This window comes from Miniopterus schreibersii (assembly GCF_964146895.1).
Source record: "Miniopterus schreibersii genome assembly, chromosome: 2".
Taxonomy (NCBI): domain Eukaryota; kingdom Metazoa; phylum Chordata; class Mammalia; order Chiroptera; family Miniopteridae; genus Miniopterus; species Miniopterus schreibersii.
In genome coordinates this window covers 124,232,721-124,253,049 of record NC_138102.1, presented here as the reverse complement: position 1 = coordinate 124,253,049, position 20,329 = coordinate 124,232,721, and the positions used below count along the sequence as shown (strand labels likewise).

At 36.6% G+C, this 20,329-nt stretch overlaps 1 protein-coding gene across 1 annotated transcript in view; it reads right to left on the bottom strand.

Moving 5' to 3' along the window:
* The window catches only part of CAPS2 (calcyphosine 2), a 45,342-nt gene that overhangs the window by 9,545 nt on the left and 15,468 nt on the right, over nt 1-20,329 (bottom strand). Inside the window, exons 10-17 of the mRNA XM_081129352.1 lie at nt 19,584-19,703; nt 14,893-14,967; nt 13,939-14,034; nt 13,757-13,850; nt 10,688-10,806; nt 9,643-9,719; nt 7,738-7,892; nt 2,413-2,532 (exon numbers count right to left, since the gene is read on the bottom strand). Of these exons, the coding sequence (XP_080985478.1) occupies nt 2,413-2,532; nt 7,738-7,892; nt 9,643-9,719; nt 10,688-10,806; nt 13,757-13,850; nt 13,939-14,034; nt 14,893-14,967; nt 19,584-19,703 (856 nt within the window). The remainder of the gene's footprint in view (nt 1-2,412; nt 2,533-7,737; nt 7,893-9,642; nt 9,720-10,687; nt 10,807-13,756; nt 13,851-13,938; nt 14,035-14,892; nt 14,968-19,583; nt 19,704-20,329) is intronic.

The window sequence follows — 20,329 nt, the reverse complement described above, 5'->3', positions numbered from 1 at the left end:
AGCGAAGTCTCCAGAAAAAGAGCTAAATGAAATGGAGATAAGCAATCTATCAGATATAGAGATCAGAATACTGATTGTAAGGATGCTCAACAACATGAGAAAAGATATGGAAACTATGAAGGATGACATAGTAGAAATAAAGACTACATTGGAAGGAATAAACAGCAGATTAGAGAAAGCTGAAGATTGGATCAGTGAATTAGAAGACAGGGCAGAAAAAAAATCACTCAATCAGAGATTCAAAAAGAAAAAACAATTTAAAAACAGGAGGACAGTTTAAGAAAGCTGTGGGACAACATGAAATGTAACAATATTCACATCATAGGAATGCCACAAGATGGAGAAAGTTAGCAAAGATTAGAGAACCTGTTTGAAGAAATAATGGCAGAAAACTTCCCCAACCTGGTCAAGAAAAATGTCACACAAGTTCAGGAGGCACAGAGAGTCCCAAGCAAGAATAACTCAAAGGGGCTCATGCCCAGATACATCATAATTCAAGTGCGAAAAATTCAAGACAAAAGGACAATCTTAAAGGCAGCAAGAGAAAAGCAAGCTGTTACCTACAAAGGAGCTCCTATAAGGCTGTAAGCTGATTTTTCTTCAGAAACTCTACACGCCAGAAGGGAATGGCATGTAGTATTCAAGGTAATGCAAAACAAGGATCTGAAACCAAGAATACTCTATCCAGCAAGGCTATCATTCAAAATAGATGGTGAAATAAATAGCTTTCCAGACAAAAAAAGACTAAAGGAATTTATCACCACCAAACCAGCACTGCAAGAAATGTTAAAGGGATTGCTGTAATAAGAAGCTGAAATAGAGAGAACGAGAAACATAGGCATAAAGAATTAAAACAGCAATAAGTAAGGCCCTATCAATAATAACCTTAAGGACTTTAAGGGAGAGATCAACAGCAATAAAGTCATAGTCAGGAACTTTAACACTCCATTGACCTCCCTGGATATATCTTCCAGACAAAAAAATCAACACAGAAACAGTGACTAGATCAGATGGATTTAACGGATATTTACAGAACATTTCACCCCAAAGCTGCAGAATATACACTCCTCTCAAGTGCACGTGGGTCATGCTCAAAGATAGACCACATGTTAGGACACAAAACACGTCTCTACATGTTCAAGAAGACTGAAATCATATCAAGCATCTTGGATCACAATGGCATGAAATTAGAAATCAACTACAGTAATTCAGAAACATTCAGCCCAGCCGGGCGTGGCTCAGCGGTTGAGCGTTGACCTAGGATCCAGGTGATCAGGGTTCGATTCCTGGTCAGGGCACATGCCCGGGTTGCGGGCTGCAGCCGATCAATGACTCTCTTGTCACTGATGTTTCTATCTCTCTCTCTCCCTCTCTTTTCCTCTCCCTGAAATCAATAAAGATATATTTAAAAAAATAAATAAATAAAAAACAAAAAACATTCAAACACATGGAGGCTAAATAGCACGTTATTAAACAATGAATGGGTTACCCATAAGATCAAGAAAGAAATAAAAAACTTCCTGGAAAAAAACAAAAGTGAACACACAACAATTCAAAATTTTGGGGACACAGCAAAAGCAGTCCTGAGAGGAAAGTTCAGAGAACTACAGGCCTACCTCAAAAAGCAAAAACATTTTTTAATAAACTATCTAACCCTACAACTTAAAGAATTAGAAAGCTTCCCTGTAAAGCTGTCTCGACCAGGGCTTTTGTTTGCTGAGAGTTTTTTTTATTGCTGCTTCGATCCCATCAGTTGTTATTAGCCTATTCAGGTTTTCTGATTCTTCCTGATTCAGTTTTACATGATCTCACTCATATGTGGAATCTAATAAACACAACAGACTGAGGAACAAAATATATCCAGAGACAGAGAAGCATGGAACAGACTGATGAATCTCAGTGGGAAGGCGGGGCTGGGGGAGTGGGTGGGGAGAGATTAATCAAAGAACTTACACGCATATATGCATAACCCATGGACACAGACAATAGTGTTGTGAAGGTTAGGAAGGGGTTGGGGAGGCAGATGCAGGGTGGAGAGGATCAATGGGGAAAAATGGGGGATATCTGTAATACTTTCAACAATAAAGATAAGTTTTTTATAAAACCACATATAGTCACATACCTAGTAATTTATGAAGCCAATAGTTTATGGAACTAGTAATTTGTGAACCAAAATATGATTCAGGTTTTATTTTCCTTTTATAATATTTTCTAAAACATATGCATAAATTACTTAGCTTTATCCTAGGAAAGTTATATTTGTATGTGTTTGTTTGTGTTTTACTAAAACCAAAATATCTTACAGGTAAAGAGATTTAGAACATTTTCAATGGTAATTCATAAAAGTTTAAAAATAAGGAACCTAACAATCTATTAAAAGTAACTATTTGAAAAATTACATAACAAAGTTACCTTTCGAACAAATGATTTCCTGTATTCATTCATTTCACCAATAATGGCACGTCTGAAGTCTCCATAGTCAACTCTGCCACTGCCATTGTCATTCAGAATTAGCCATGAAGACTCAAAATCCTAGAAATGACAGAGAGCACAACCACTCTTACACCTTTAAATTGTACATGACAACAAGATAATAGTATTTTATTACACCTTTTATAGTCCTAAACAAGGTAGAGGACTTAAGAAAATTCCAAAAAAAAAATTATATATAAATCCAATCAAAGGCACTCAGAGAACTTTTAAAGAAACTGTGGTGGCAACAAGACACAATTTGTCTTTTTAAATTAATTTCCTTTCCATACAAAAATAAAAAGTTCTTACCATTTATGTGGATTTGGACACTTAATTATTTTTACATATTATATCTGTGACAATTAAAAAATCACTTCAGGTTCTGGAATGCCTCCAATAGCATTAGCACAACTAATTGTATGTCTACTAGTCTTCATGCTTGAAAGTATAAAGCATTATATTTGAATGATTCTAATATTATTCCATAATTTACAGCAAAAGATGTTATTGTGAGTAAATCCCTTATGCTAGTTTGTTCATTTTACTATTGCCACTTATTGCTTTAATAAATACACTATTTAATAGAATGTTCTATTTCCAGAGTTCCTGACAACAAAGAAATTACACCATGAGATTTTCTTAAACTTGGGTTTCAGTCATTAGCTTTAAATGAGAATGTAAATAAAACATCTGACAAGGTGATTGACAAATAATAGTGAGGCAGGATACTAAGAAGCTAGGAAAATTCCTTGGTGAGGGAACTGAGAGGGATAGCTGAACAAACTGGCCAAGCAATTTACAGCCAGATACAGGTCGCCAAGGGTGGAAAGCCCAGGTGTTTAGCAATGAGCAAAACTGATGCTGGATCTTGCCCCCAGGGTGGACTTTCCTCCCCTGGCATATTGTTGGTCTTGTGGTTCCCAGGGGTGGAGAACCACTTTCCGGACAAGGGCCATCTGGATATTTATAACATCATTCTTGGGCCATACAAAATTATCAACTTAAAAATTAGCTATGAAAAAGCTCCTAGATTTATTGAATTTCGAGTCCTGCCTGCACTTGCCTCGGCAGGGCCAGACCAAATGATTTCCCGGGCCGTATACAGCCCTCGGGCCAGTGGTTCCCCACCCCTGGTTTAGACCCTCTGACCTCTCCTCCCTAGACATAACATTTAGGACTCAGTTGTATTTCAGCTCCAGGCCCAGAAAAGCAAGAAAACCAGGTGGTGATGCCAGGACCAGCTGCCATGACTAGAGACCCCCTGCCCTGGCGCTGACCAATCAGTAGAAACCACAACCCCGAAAGGGCACACCTGGAAAAGTTCATGAATATTCTAGAGATCCTCCCCTAAGATCTCCCCTAAACTCCCAGTTTTTAAAAGCCCTCAAAACAAAGGACCTGGCACCCTCTCTCCCCTGGGAGCATGCCCTCGCCTTTCCCTTCCGCCTCTTCTTCCCCACAGGCGCGCACCTCCTAAACTCTAAGGGTCCCCAGGAGGCTTGCAGCCAGAGGCGCCAGGGGCAGCGGCAGCTCCTGCAGGGCCAACCCCCAGCCTGTCTTCAAGGCCCCTTTTCTCTGGCTCCCCAGTGCGCCACAGCAGCCAGCCTGGGCTCTCCTGCTGCCTCTTCCGTCCTAGGCTCTTCTCTGTTTCATTGCCCCCACCTTTAATAAACATGCTCTCAAAATCTCCCGGACTTGTGTTTCCTGAACAAGTTAAAAACACACACACTGCCTGCAAGCCCCAAGGCAGACTGCTCAGTGCCAGGTCCCCTTTCCGGTTACAACAGTTCCTCAAAAAATATTCTCTTCTACTTTCTCCAAATGTTTAAAATAAAGCTGTAGTAAGAAAAACTAAATGTTAAGATGCCCTGCTTCCCCCTAATTCTCAACACCCCATATATAGCGTGTCCTCCCCAAATGTACACACACTTTGAATAATTACAAAGGCAGTGTTTATTAAAATACTTTTCATTTTCAAAATGTAATAGAAATCGGCTGTTAAAGTGTATAAACATTTTTGGGGGGACACCCTGTATTTTTTGGTCTGCTTTAATGATACATACTTTATGTGTCTGTAAAATGAGCTTTTAAGTATGAAAATGAGCTTTACCTTTAAAATCATAATATGGATAAGAAAACATGCATTTGCTCACCCAACACATGAAATACTAGAATTAAAAGATAATGCTTGCCCGGCCGGGCGTGGCTCAGCGGTTGAGCATCGACCTAGGATCCTGGCGATCGGGGTTCAATTCCCGGTCAGGGCACATGCCCAGGTTGCAGGCTCGATCAATGACTCTCTCATCATTGATGTTTCTATCTCTCTCTCCCTCTCCTTTCCTCTCTCTGAAATCAATAAAGATACGTTTAAAATAAAAAAAAAGATAAGGCTTAAAAGAAATAATTTTCAAGACTTGAGTAACTTACCAAAAGTGGCAACAAATTCATATAACTCGTTTGTTTTAAGATATGGTACAAAATGAAAAATGATAATTTAGCTGAAAAAAACTGAGGTTAATTCAATGATATTATGTCTGTAGAAATTAAGCTACTTAGGGTGCATGCCAATTTTTTAAAAATTTCCTATCGGGGAAAACAACTATGCCTTACCACAAACTAGTTCCACAATTAGACCCAGGCTGGTGATTCTTATATTCGTGTGTGTGTCTGTGTGTGTGTGTGTGCACGCGCGTGTGTGTGTGTGCGTGTGCACACGTGCGCACGCAAAGGCGGCTGCACAAAGGTATGCATTGCAGCATTTTTTATAATAATGATAAACCGGAAATAACCAATAGAAGAGTGGTTAGAAAAGACAAGTTTTAAAAGAAAAGGTTACTTTCTATATGTTAGGTATTTATATGTTATTCTATGTATTAATAATTTTTTAACATTATTTTTATGGTTGACACTACTGCAGATGTCCCCTCCCCCCCTTTGCCCACCTCCATCCTGCCCCCACCCCTCCTTCCCACTAGCCGTCACCACACTGTTGTCTGTGGCTAAGGGTTATGGGTGTGTGTTCTTTGGCTAATCCCTTCACCTTCTTTTGCCCAGTCCCCTTTCCCCACACCTCGCTTTTGACAGCTGTCAGTCTGTATCCATGCCTCTGTTTATATTCTTATTTTTATAGCCACTTAATTTCGCTTATTATTGCATGGCCAGTCTCTAGTGATGTAAGGGGGGAAAAACAGGGAATATTATTTAAAATATATACGAAAAAGAGGAAGCTTACTCATATTTTCATATGTTCTCTCTATGTTAGATGCCTTATATAATTTTTTAGTTTTTATTCCTGAATCTAGTCATAAAAATTTAGCAAATCAACCAAAAATGAAATTATTGTGGTGATGCAGAAAGACTACTGGCCCAGATTATCTGAGTTCTAGTTTTACCTCAGTTATTAATTTCCTGTGTAATTGTGGGTAAATTGTTTTCCAATTTTTTTATTGCTTTTTGTGTTTGTTTGTTTTATAAAAAGAAGAGGTCAAGTTAGATAATCCATAGTGTCGCTAGGTGGGCCATACAATTAAATGTTGCAAAACCCACAAAAGACAGGTCTATCACAACAATAGTATACAACATCATATTGGCACAGATTTTATAGTCAGTGACATATATTCCTATGTAATGTTCCCATTTGAGCTTCAAAGCTCAAATGCTCTGACTATACACCTTATCTCTGGATTGCCCAAGCAGAGCCTGTCAATTCGAAAAGTGAAAAGACCTATTCAAGACCACGTAGTTCAAGTGGTAAGGCTAAGACTTGGACCCGTATCTCATAAATTCAATTTCTGGTGTTCCTTCCACAAAATGCACTACATCTTGTGACAAGGCTGTTTGAAGCAAAAGAGAACAATGAAGAAGATTCTTTATCTGAAAATTCTTGAGGTAGATTTGTTTCAAATTCATATACTTTTAGAATAAAATCCAAACTTCTTAGCATGCCATGCATGGCTTTAATGTAATAGATCCTTCTTATCTTCTCTTCAGTTTTCTCTTTTCCTTCCTTCCATCTCTCTACCCATTTCAACTAATACAGTGTGCATTTATTCAGCACTTGCCATAAGCCAGGTTCTATTGAAGGTGTTAGAAATAGAGCAGGAGCCCTGGCTGGTGTGGCTCAGTTGGCCGGAGGATGACGGTCATCCTGTACACCGAAAGGTGTCAAGTTTGATTCCCAGTCATGGTACATACCCAGGTTGCAGGTTCAATCCCTGAAGGGCATATGTGGGAGGAAACCAATCAATATTTCTCTCATATCGATGTTTCCCTCCCTCCCTCCCTCCCTCCCTCCCTCCCTCCCTCCCTCCCTCCCTCCCTCTCTCTCCTTCCTAGTATCAGTAAAAAAAACACACACAAAAAACACATACAACAACAAAAAAACTAAATGAAAAAAGAAATAGAGCATGAAACTAGAAGCACCCTGGTCCCTGCCCTGATGGAGTTTACATTCTACTTGCAGGCACAGCCAGACAATACTTAAAAAGTGGCATAAAGAAAACAAAATAGGTAAATGGTAGGGAGAGGACCAGGGATCAGATGGGGTGCTCCTGGAGACAGAAGTGTCAGGGCAGTACTCTCAGTAGAGAAAACGGTGGCCTGAATGGTGAGAAAATCCAGCCACACCCAGGTCTAGAGGAAGATCACTCACAGCAGAGGGGAGCAGTAAGTGCGAAGGCTCTGGGGTGGGGGGTGAGGCCATGAACCATTCGAAACTCCTGGACAGGCCACACCCCCTCTCCCCTCCACGCCTTCACAGGTGCTTCTTCTTTCTGTGAATTCTCCATCGTCTGATCCACACCCCTGCCCTCTTGCCTGCTGAATTCCTCATCTTTAAAATTCAGCTTGGATATATCCAAGGGTCCCTCCAGGGGTCCTTCTATGGTCTTCCCTCTCCTTCCCTACAGCCTGCTTTGGAATTGATCCCATGGGTTCGGCAAGCATTCTCTACCTGATACACATCACGTTGTTTTGTAATCGTTTATATCTTTCTACCCTTTCACTATGAAGATATTAGAGTATGGAGTATATATTCTCAGAGCTTAGGGCAATGGCTAGTTAATAAACTCTTAACAGATACATGAGAGAGGAATGAATTTTGAAATTTATAAAATCACCAGGACTTGTTCCCTGATGGTTTAACACTAATAACAGGGCGCAAAGAAGAAGGAAGAGGTAAATGAACCACTAAAATTTCAGTCGAGAAGTGAAGACTATCCCCAAGAATAATAAATCATTCACTGCAGCGAGGTCTCTGGTACATACCTTTTCGGACACTTCTAAGTGAAAGACTTTTAGAGCTTGCTTAAAATCTGCTTTATCTAAAAGTCCATTTCCTTCCTTGTCCAATTGTTGAAAGTATTTTCCCAATCCAGTCAAAATACGAACGCCTCTTTTACGCAGCTGTCCTTTTAGCTCATCTGTTTAAGAAGAGGAGAGATGGAAACTAATAGTTCCTATTCATAAATGTATCAAATTGCAATGGCCCGGCCGGGCGTGGCTCAGCGGTTGAGCGTCGACCTAGGATCCAGGCGATCGGGGTTCAATTCCCGGTCAGGGCACATGCCCGGGTTGCAGGTTCGATCCCCAATGACTCTCTCATCATTGATGTTTCTGTCTGTCTCTCTCTCTCTCCTTTCCTCTCTCTGAAATCAATAAAGATATATTTAAAAAACAAAAAAAAATTGCAATGGCTTCTTGTGTAAAAAAATTAAAGTTGATGTAACTGATATAAGAAATGTCAGCCAAATCATATGTTATGACTGACAAAAAAACTTTGGAAAATAGAATCCTTTTAATAAAGAAGGTTATACTGTATATAAAACTACATGACAATATACCAGAACTATAGCACCACTGTGTGGTGGAAGTGTTATATTTTAAACATAGGAAAATAATGTTTTACTTTAGCAGCATGAAAGTGACCTAAATGTTACAAATACAATTTTATTTTCTAGGCATCCTCTTCATCTAACAATCTTACATTTTTCATCTCTTCCTTCTTTCTTTACTGTTACCAACTGAATTACAAAACTGACACCAGACAAGTCATTCTAAATTTACCAGTTCAAAATGTCTAAAATAGTTTGTCATTTTCAGATTAGAACTTATATGTGAAATAGCACCACGGCTTTGGAGTGTTATCCTATACTGACAATTTAAAGTAACCCTTTCTTCCAGGATTCATAAGAGGTGATGTTCTTAGGCACCTAGCATTCTCTTTGTGGGTCAATGATTTCACTTAATGCAGTTTGTGCCATCTCAAGAAAATATAAGGAACTTTACTAAAGTAGTTACTAAATACAATACATTAGGGGAAGTAAATGTCACTAGATATAACAGTGAAAAATATTGTTTTGACCGTGATAGTCTAAACGATTTACTAACAATGGCATTAAGAATATTTGAGACTTCAAATATCAATCCTAGACAACTTTCAAACATTTCTAGTCTTTTTATTCCCTGATCATCTTTAAATTATAAATCAGGATTTATCAAAGTTCATAAATTGTATGTTGCTTTTCTATGATTACTTCTACATTATGAAATTTAACAAGAGAATTGTCTGAGCCTAGTATATATACTGTGATTAGTTAGGAGATTAAACTCTAGAAATAAAATTTGTAACATGTCTTACTGTCCAAAGCCTACATATACCACAACAACTATGAAAAGTTAATAAAACGGGTTTTTTTCCCCTTTTTGGGGATGAAAAAAGAGGTATAAGTGAATGGCAGTCATATATCTATTGAATGAGAGAGAACAAATGACTTTGGATCCAGTCTTTCATCTTTTCTTTTACACTAGGCCGTCACAAATCTCTTTAGGATATTGTCTAATGCACAAGACAAGAAACAAATTACAAAATCAGTTACATTTGATTTGATTTATGAATAAAACCAATACTACCTAGTTCTTTCTAAAACTGTTAAATTCATAATTCATATAATACCAGTTATTCAGTTAGGATTATTAAAGTAAGAGAAATCTTTAAAATATTTTTAAACATACATATATATATATAATTAACTTAAAAAAAGATAAGCAAATAAGAAATAAAAATCAGGTGCCATAAAACTAAGAAAAATCTGAAAAATACTGCTTTACTACTTATAAAGAAAGCAGTTAAAAATGTAAAATACTTGAGATATACAGTAAAATGATACATACCTTGAATGGCTTTGAAGACCAGCCTGTCATCGGCTTCTTGTCTGGTTATATCATCCTCATGTTCCACAGAATCAGTTCTGCAATTGACATGTTCACAATGATAAAGTATATTCTGTTTTGTAACCTTGAGTATGGAAACTCTAAGTTTTTCCCTGCTCTAGACTCAATGAAACTCTCATCAAAGTTGGAAGAGTGCCTAGAGATTAATCGACTCCCATTTTCTACCTGCTGACTTAATCCCCAGGAGGATTAACTATGCTAAATCAAAAGCTAAAATCCTTAAGAACCTTCCAAGAACTACCTTTAAGCATTATATTCATTTTTGTGGCTATTTCAGTGTTCTTTTAAAATAATTAAAACTATTAAATTTAAAAGCAGTTTCACCTTGCAAAGTATGAAGGGTAAAAATGTTATTTTGGAAAGCCCTGCAAAAAATGCATTCATTTTGAGCAATACAGTAAAATGAATTATATTTATCACTGAGAAACACTCATTGGAATAGCATACATTTACCACTAAGAAACACTCAGAAAGAATAATAGCATATAATAGCATATATAAAAATATTTGAAACAACTCAAATTCATTTAAAATATTTGAAACAACTCAAATTCATTTTTTATTCATAGCATTATTCTTCCATTATGCATATTACCAATCAATGAACACTATTAACATGTAGGACCCAAGACATTTTTTAATGCTAAAAAAAAAACCCATCACACTAAAATGTGGGGGAAATTATTAATATTGTACTGTATTTCATCTTTTAAATTTTACTGCTTTATTAGCATTCCATAAAATACAAGTGTTATAGCAAAGGCCAATTAATAAAGTACCTTTAACATAAAATGGGACATTTTTGTTCTTTACTTGAATGTAACCATTCCCACACATGGAGTATGAGATAGCACATAGAATAGACAAGTACAGCTTTGGCCTAACTAAAGTCAAAGTGTTTTGGGATTGAATTTCATTTTAAGGTAAGAAATAATAGTGTTTTCACTTACCTTCAAAATGACAAATGCAAGTTTGACTTACTTACCTGAGAGAATCCAAAGCTATCTGATCAATATTTGTGATTCGAAGTATAAGTAATGTGTTTTCTTTTATGCTTTTTGGGAGTCTGGGATGATCAGAACTTAAAAATGTCAAGTTTGCACCCTAAAAAAAATTAACAAATGAATTATTTAAAGCTTATAAAGTCTATAAGAAGTAGCATACAACTAATACTAATTTTAAATATTCAATTTTGATTATGAGACATGGTATACTTTTATAATTTTTTTAAAAAGCATTGTAGAGACCATTTAGAAATCACATAGCCTTCAGCTAATAATATAGGAAAATAAAGGAACTAATCTCCCAATCAATCTCAGAATTAGAATAATCTTCTATTTAACAATCCATGTAAAAAATAATATAAGAACTCCATTTTTATAAAAATCTTAGGAATGATAAATTATTCAAATCAAAATCATGACATTCCTAAATAGAGCTACTGATCCACAGAAAGATGTACTGCAAATTGATGAACTGTGATAGATCAATCACCTGCTCATTTGATAACAAACATCACATAAATGTAAAACCTAGTTTTAACCTAAGTAGAGCATAAAGGCTTCAATAAAAATACTCCTATTGCCCAGCTGGTGTGGTTCAGTGGTTGTGTGTCCACTCATGAACCAGGAGATTATAGTTTGATTCCTGGCCAGGGCACATGCTGGGGTTTCAGGCTTGATCCCCAGTAGGGGCCGTGCGGGAGGCAGCCGATCAGTGACTCTCTCTCATCATTGATGTTTCTATCTCCCTTCCTTTTTCTGAAATCAGTAAAAACATACTTTAAAAAAATATTCCAATCAAAAATTATTAATCTACTTAGAAAATTTTTATTATTTTAATTTCTAAGTCACTCATGTAACTATGGTCAATTGAGGACAAATACAAATTTAAAATAAGGAGTTTAATTTTCTCTCTTGAAAATAATGGAGATTTCTCTCCTTTTCCCTGGAGCACTTACTTAAGAAACCTTGTAACTCTTAGTGCTTTCTCCTTTATTTGAAACGTATATAAATTCTTTTCAAATTATAATATTAAGTAGTTGAAGAAACTATGTGAATTGTGTAGTCGGATTATACCCATAAGAATGTACACAAAAGTGAATGCATGCATACGTACATGTGTGCACAGGGTACATCCGTGCATTTTGTGTCAGTGCATCGGAAGCTATATATTCATGTGCGTGAATGAACGTATGTGGGTGCACTTTTTATGCATGAGTGTCCATGGGCATGTGCGCATGCTTATGTGATTATTATCCTAATAGCTGGCACTAAAACTTCTTTTAGGGAGTGTTTAGGAAAAGATCTTGGTGGGGCATAGAGAAAAGATACGTTCCAGAGTAACATCTGGAAAACAGAAGAAATACCTCCTACCCCCAAAAGAAAGACGGAGAAGGTGGCATATTCCTGCATAAAGAAATGAAATACTGTAGGGAGGAGGAAAAGATGGAAGGAGTCAAAACGGAATATTGAAGAGGAGGGCCTTTACCGTGGGAAAGACGCAAGGGGCATATTTCTAAGAATAGGAATGTCTAATAAATTTTGCGTTTCTGACACCGCTGCAATATTGACCTCCCTCCATGCCCCTTTCAAAATGTCTGGCACACACACAAAGCGTCGTATACATGGTTTGGGTGCAGATTCCTCTCCCCACTTCTTTTCTCCCTTCTTTTCTTTCATGGAAATCATAAAAGGGAGCAGAGTTCCACATCTGCTTCAGGTGACATGGAACAGGAACAGTGACAATGAATCATAAGCCACACTAAGTTATTGGCGACAGAGCTAGAGGTAGCTTCGATCGGGGACAGGCGTCAAACACCCTTTCTGCACGTTGTGAAATAGGAGTCGGAGCTGATTTTCTCCAGATCTCAAGAGGCAGACTTGAGTGGCCTATGTATATTTTATTTAATCCCAGTGTGATATGTAAAGTTTGTCCTCATCCCAATTTCTCACCTAACGGTTACTACATCTTATTGACTCTACCTCCTAAAGATTTTTTAAAAAATTTATTTTTCTAATTAGCTTCACAGATACAGACACCTGCCTAGCTCAGGTTGTCACAACCTCCTCCCTAAACTTATATATTTCAGTCCAATCTGGTTCTTTACACCTGGTCTTTATTCCCCACATGATAACATTTTAGGTAACTCTTTAACAGAGGCTGCCCTTAATAAGCTCCTACTTTCTTGACAATACCAGCCCTCAACCCTGTCCAGACGGACTTTCCCTACCCTCTCCTGTCTTCCTGTCCCACCCAGCTAACTCCTCTGGGTGAAGTTTAGATGGCATTTCCTTCAGGAAGCCTCTTTCACTCTATATTCTAAATTATTACCCCTCTTACCTGACCATGTTTCCCTTTAGGCTAAACTCCACAAATGCAGGGAATGGGTCTAACTTACCCACTGTTCTCTCTCCAGTGCTTAGCCTATGACTATATATCTGTTACACGAATGACTGTGGATAGTGCTGCATTGTAACCACGAGATAACACGTGAATATAATGATTTAAAATGAAGGAGCACTATACAAATTGTAACATTTCTATGAGCCACCTGTTCTATGGAATCCTTGTGATACACATATGCCAGGAGTTGCACAAGGTGAGAAAATCACAGGGACAGGCTATCAGTTATACGACAGCTCCAGGGCCAACAACCAAAAACTATGCGTCCTCAGAAGGTAAGCCTGTTTTAGGTGGAGCATTACTCCTAGTTCTATTGAAGTAGCCCCTTACTCAATGGCACAGCCCTGTAGAGCCTTTAAAAGTACCGAGACAAGCTCTGCTGGGCTTCTGTTGGGGATTTGGGTGGAGGCCGAAGGTAGTGTTACTGGGAATACAAGCTGTCCTTAGATTCAGACCAATGGTGTCTGAACCAGACAGGCAGAACCTCCAGGGAAACATCAAACATTGGCCATTCACACAAATCAATGCCCCTGCTCAGGAAGGAGAGAGAATCAGCTGAAGATGAGAAACCCCGCTCCTCCAGCCCCACAGGATCCCACGAAATCCAACATCTGGAATTAAATCCTGTGTAAGCACACACTTAACTTACAATATAAAAATCGCCAAGTTGGTATTGCTTTCCTTTTCTTCGTCCACGCTGATGACTATAAATTTTTTTTTGAATAAAAGGAAGCACATTTGTTCTAGAAGTTAAATGACAAAAACGTGAAGTTATTCGGCTTCTCTCAGAAGTAATCATCTTGAGAGTTGTAGCAATGCTTTATGGCATACCTATTTTTCCCAAATTGCCGATATTCATAAATGGTAAGGGACTGGTCATGAAGGAAAAAGAACCCAACCAGCTCTCTGCAAGCATCACGTCCATTTCTAGAAAAAGAGAATCACATCAAAGGTTTTCAAATACCATAATTTTCTAATTAAACAATAAGCTAAAATCATCATGTCAGAGGGATATTAACTTCCTCAAATGCATGGCAATGAGCTAGGGTTATGGGATGACACTGGGAAAACATGCCGCAGCTTGCTGCAGTGTCGATTTTAGATGGAGAAAATCTTTAGCTTACACTGATATAAATATGGATACACAGATTGCTGATTTGATACAGACTTTTAAGATAAAGTGAAAGATTTTTTAAAATGTAGAGCTTGCAAGAAGCCACTCAAGGATATACATTTATTATCCTTTGTCTGAGAAAGTTTAAAATCATTAAACAAACAGGATAATTTAAAAAACAACAACACTTTACCATCAGTGTACACAAAGAATATCAAGTAGCATTACATTTTACTGGAAGTTTATAAGACTGAGAAAAGAGATTTAAGCATTATCTTTGTCATCTTCTTGCATCTGCCAATAATCTACTGTTAACTTAAGCCATTAACATGAAATTACATAAAGAAAGTTACATAAAGGTTAATTTTTCAATAGTTTAGAATCTTCTAGTAGTAATATATACCTTTTTAAAACTCACTTCTACATTTCTTTTTGAAAGACATTTTAGAATCACATTTTAAATAATTTCTAATTAAAACACTTTTCTTTAGGTTCATACTTTCTATAATTTTTGTAACAGATTGATATATATTACCTAAAAATGTTTGTTCTAAATTCACATTTACATTTGTTTGTGACAAATTTAATTAATCTCACTATTGTTGTGTCTATTTGAAAATAGAATATACTTTATAATCATAGGATTAAAAATTTAACAAAATCATAATCACCTTGATATGATCCTACCATCAAATTGCACTTTGTGAGAAAGCATGTTTTCGGTTAATGTAGAATGCGTTCTTATCCTGTTAAGGAACACATTTGTCAGCAATTATTTTAAAGTTATGTACATTTGATATAAACAATAAAAGTATGAAAAAAGTTAATATTTGAAGTGCACAAATTGCATTAAGATGATAGCATAAAACTCTTATTTTTTCAGATTGCTACTTGTAGCAGACACATAAGAAATAATCCTGAAATCCAGTATGTAAGACACGAGTGACTTTTATGTTAGACTGTGTAGTAGCATAGTGCTATGAAAGTAAACATTGAATGTAGATATCACATTTGTGACTGGCTCTGCTGTGGGGCTAACCCCGGAGGCACGTCTAGCCCTATCCTTCTTGCCTCCCTTCCACCAAAGAATTTGTTTTCTTAGCCTCTTCAGTTTTAGGGGACTAAGGGATCCAGTTCCGTCAATAAACTTCCAGGAAAGATTTTGTTTTGTCCTGAGAAGAGAGTGGTGTGGGAAGAGGTCCTGTCCGTGAACATGGCAGGGATGTGATGCTAGCAGCCACTATAGACATCAAGCAACCATGTCAGAAAGGCCAATAAAATCTCAAGAAAGCCAGCCCAGAACTCTGCCATCTCTGAGCCGCTGAACTGCAACCAACAAACTCCAAGCAGCTAGTTAAATATGAAAAATAAATCCTAACTTGTTTAAGCCACTATCAGTCAGGTTTTCAATTGGGGGTAGCTCAAAATATTCCTTACCAAAATAAAAGAAGAGTGGAAACGAATATTAGAACAAGTTTTAGCCTTGAAATCAGTCTGTGAGACCTCAGATGAGTTATTTAATCTTTATGGCCTTCAGACAGCACTGAATGATCTCACAAAAATTGCTATTCATAAAATCCTGTTCAATAATATGAAGCAAAACACCAATGCACACACTTTGGCACCCTACTACTAATAATCTCTTTTATGTTAAGAAATCTGAAGATTCAGTGATATATCTTTACTCACCTTCCTAAACAGTCTTATGCTATTCCCTGCAGGTGTAATAACATTGCAATGATGTAAATAGCAAATAAGTGTATGTGGCGCATAAAGATCTTCAAATGTTTCATCTCTATAAAATCTAGGTCACTGTGAAAGGTAAACAAGATAAAGCCAACAAGAGTCAGCAGTCCAGATGAGTTTGTGAACACAGAGTAGAGCCATAAAAGCTTGGTCATCTCAATTCAACTTAATCCATTAGTATTAATGTGTTTATTGAATGCCCATTATGTGCCATAAACAATTCTAAATGCTGAGAAAATAATAGCACTAATAATAGCTACCATTTATTGAGAACTTCCTAGACACTAGTTATTATTAAAATCACTTTAATGTGTATTAGTTCATTGAATACTTGCAATAACTCCATGAAGTAAGTATTATTATCCCCATTTCACAAATAAATTTTACAGAGCCATAGAGTTAGTGCATGGGAAAGCTAGAAAAAAACCTTGTTCATAACCATTACATTATGTTGCTTCTCAAAGGTGAACAGAATTCAGTTTAACAGTGATAAGTTGAAGTAATAGCTTCAAGAAGCCTAGAGTCTCCTTGAAAAGATAAAAGATGTAAATAGGCATTTATATTATAAATGGAAAGTTCCATGTTGGAGTTTTGGGTACCTGATAAGGAGCACCAATAATCTACCCAAGTTCTTAACCAATACAAAAATAAGAATTAAGCAGATCAAGACAAAAATATGAATTTTATTCTTGATAAAGCCTTTGGCAACCATGGCTTAAGAATGCAGCAACAAGAAGCAAAGCCCCTGACACTAGAATTAAACAAACTAACCCACTCATTCCCACTGGGGAGGGACTTGTAAAACTTAACGCATAGGACAGTATGTGTACTTCTGCAGGCAGCTAACTCCCAAGGAAAAGACAAGAGGAAGGGTTGCACTGCATGTGCCAATCTTCTGCTTCTAATTCTATGAAGCAGAATTTTCTCCTCTGCTTCTGGGAATAGTGAATAGGGGCGTAGGGGGTAAAATTCATAAATTCAGTAATTCTAATCAATATCCCTCATAGGATTTTTCAGAGAACTAGACTCGCTAAATCAAAAATTTCTACTTAAGAGAAAAGTGCCTAGTATGCCAAGACAATACTGAAGATAAACAAGCTGCAGATATTTAATTTAAAGCAATACTAATTAATATAGAATTATGTTGGTACAAGAATATATTACAAGTAGATGAAGCTAATAAAAAGCCTAGAAACCTACCATGCATTTATAACAACTTGATATACAACATAAATGGCATTATAATTCAGAGAAATAATGAGTTTGTGGTCGGCAGAGACTTCTTAAAGAAGATATGAAGGATACTAACAACAAAAGAAAAAAACGGCAAACTGGTCTACGCTGAAATTAAGAACTCTGATCAGCCCGGCCAGTATGGCTCAGTGGTTGAGCACTGACCTATGATCCAAGAGATCATGGTTTGACTCCCTGTAAGGCTCACGCCTGGGGTTCCAGACTCAATCCCCAGTAGGGGGCGTGCAGGAAGCAGCTGATCAATGACTCCCATCATTGATATTTCTATCCTTCTCTCCCTCTCCATTTTTCTCTCTGAAGTCAATAAAAACATAATTAAAAAAAAATAGAACTCTGATCAAGAGAATGTAAAGGTAACCACAGAATAGGAAAATACATGTCCAACAAATAGAACTGAAAAGGGACTTATAACTAGAATATGTAAATAAGTTCCACAACCAGTATGAAAAAGATAACCCAAGAGATTTGAAGTTTCACTTAACAATATATTTAGATGACTAATATACATATGTAAAAGTGCTAAACTTCATTATTCTCCAGTGAAATGTAAATTAAAATTACCAATACATTCCCATAAGAACTAAAATTAAAAATATAGACAACACCAAGTGCAAGCAGATCTGTGGTGCAACTGGCACCCTCTTACTGCTACTGATGACAGTGTTAATTGCAACAACTACTTTGGAAAACTATTTGGCAATGTTTTTTAGAGCTGAACATATGCATACTAAGTAGTCCAGCGATTCCACTTCTAAGTAGGTACTGAGCAGAAATGAGTACATATGTTCACAAAAAGGCATGCAAAAAGTTCATGGCAACACTACTCATAAAGAGTCAAATGTCCAAACGCATCTGTATATAAATAAATTGTGGTATATTTATATAATAAAATACTGTACAGGAATGAAAATAAAGGACACCTACAAATAATAATATGGATAAAACCCACAAACATATTGTTAAACAAAAGAAGCCAGATACAGAGTTTAAATTTTGTGATTTCATTTAAGTGTATAATCTGAAAGTGAGATAGAGCACTCCACCTGTTGTGGCAGAGGAAATGGACAGTAACTGGTAGATAGCACAAAGGGTGGGACGTTGGGGTACTGGTACTGTTCTATATCTTGATCTAGAAACTTGTTCAGGTTGTGAAAATTCATATGCTGTACACCTAAAATGTGTACACTTTGTGAGTATATGTTTTATTTCAGTAGAAGTTTACTTTAAAAAAGAGAGATTACTATAGGTGATAGCTGAATGATGGTCCTCTAAAGATGTTCATCTTTAATCCTCTGAACATGTAAATATGTTAACTTACATAATACAATAAAAGGACTTTGAAGATGTGATTAAAGACCTGGAGATGAGAAGATTATCCAGAATTATCCAGTTAGGTTCAGTGCAATCATAGGGGTCTTTATGAGGGAAGTAGAGGTGTATGTGATACAGAAGGGTGTCAGAGTGAGATAACATAAGAAAGACTTGCCCAGCCATAGCTGGCTTTGAAAATGGAAGAAGGGGCCATGAGCCAAGGAATGAAAGCAGCCCCCTCTAGAAGCTGAAAAAGGCAAGAAATCAGATACTTCCTGGAAGCCTCCAGAAGGAATGCATCCTGTCAAGATCCTGATTTTAGGCTTCTGACCTCTAGAACTGTAAGAGAATAGATTTGTGTTGTTTTAAAATACTGCTCTTGGTAATTTGTTACAGAGGCAATAGGAAATTAATACATGATATATTCAAATATTTAAAGTTATGAAAATTAAAGCTTCCAGAAAATAAGAATAAGAACAAAATATAAAAGTTATAAGATAGTAACTGCCCAACAGTTACAGCTGTCTGAAAATATAAAAGCGTTACTGTAGGAACTGATAGATTTTCTATGCCTATTAAAGCAGAGGCTAGATGTCAACAGTCAGTGAAGTTGTTGAGAAATTAAAGTGAAATATATCCGGAGGAGTGAGAAAGTCCATATAGGTCTAAAGATTTTATAGGCTACAAAGATGCAAAATAATAACTTTTAAACAACACTAACTTTGAATGTATTATATATCAATGAGATTCAGCCAATATATATTGTGTACATACCAACGATTCAGTTACTGCATTATGCATTTTACACAGGAGGAGACGTGTATTATCTCCTAAGGTTGTGGCTGTTATTCCTAAATTACAAATAGAAAAGCTAGAGGGCAAACTTTATCCCAGTATATTAAAGTGTAAGGATTAGACTCTAAACTCAAAAAATTCACTTCCTTTTAAATAGCAAAAAACAAAAAACTTTTCAGTTGGACACAAAATAACATTTTTTAAAATACATGTATAAATACTATATCCTCAATTTATATAAGTAAACTCTTCTTACTTTGTTTCATGTAGTGTTCTCTTCCTACATCGAAGAGGGGCTATGTTAGAATCTGGAAGGATACAAACACCTTCTTTCTTCTCAGTGGTTAAATTTTGTTCTGGATCACTGATTACAGCCCTGTCAACAAAACACAAAGTCTGATGATTAAATGCGATAACACATTGTGCTAGCATTCACGTATTTGTAAGCAGTTGAAAAAGCCCATATATAAATGCAAATTTACACTGCTACCAGAATTATATATTTGTCAGATGTTAAATGAATAATCACCTTGTGGTGGTACAGTGGGAGTGGAAACATTACTAAAGTGAGTTCATGAGATAATGGGAGGAGATGCATTGAAGACTCTAAGTATAATTGAAGACTGTAAGTATAATTAATTATTTCAAACAATTTACTGAAAAACATGCATGTAGAATATCACTCTTTCTCTCCACCACCTAATTAAAGAATTTTTTCCAAAGCTAAACTTGTCTTACTTCCTCCTCGAAGATGTCCTAGGCTATTCAAGTTTCTTCTGAAATCTTGCAATATTTGCATGTTGTCATGCAATTTAGCACAGCAGGTGCTAAAACTTCATATCATTTCCTAAGAGTTATGAAACTTAGATTACATTTTACAGTTCTTATAGTTAGTCTCACAGTTCCCAAACTGTACACCAACTCACTCTGGGGTGCCCCAAGGAACTCCTAGGGACACTGCAGGATATTTTTAATTTTTGAGGGAAACACAGTACTTAATAT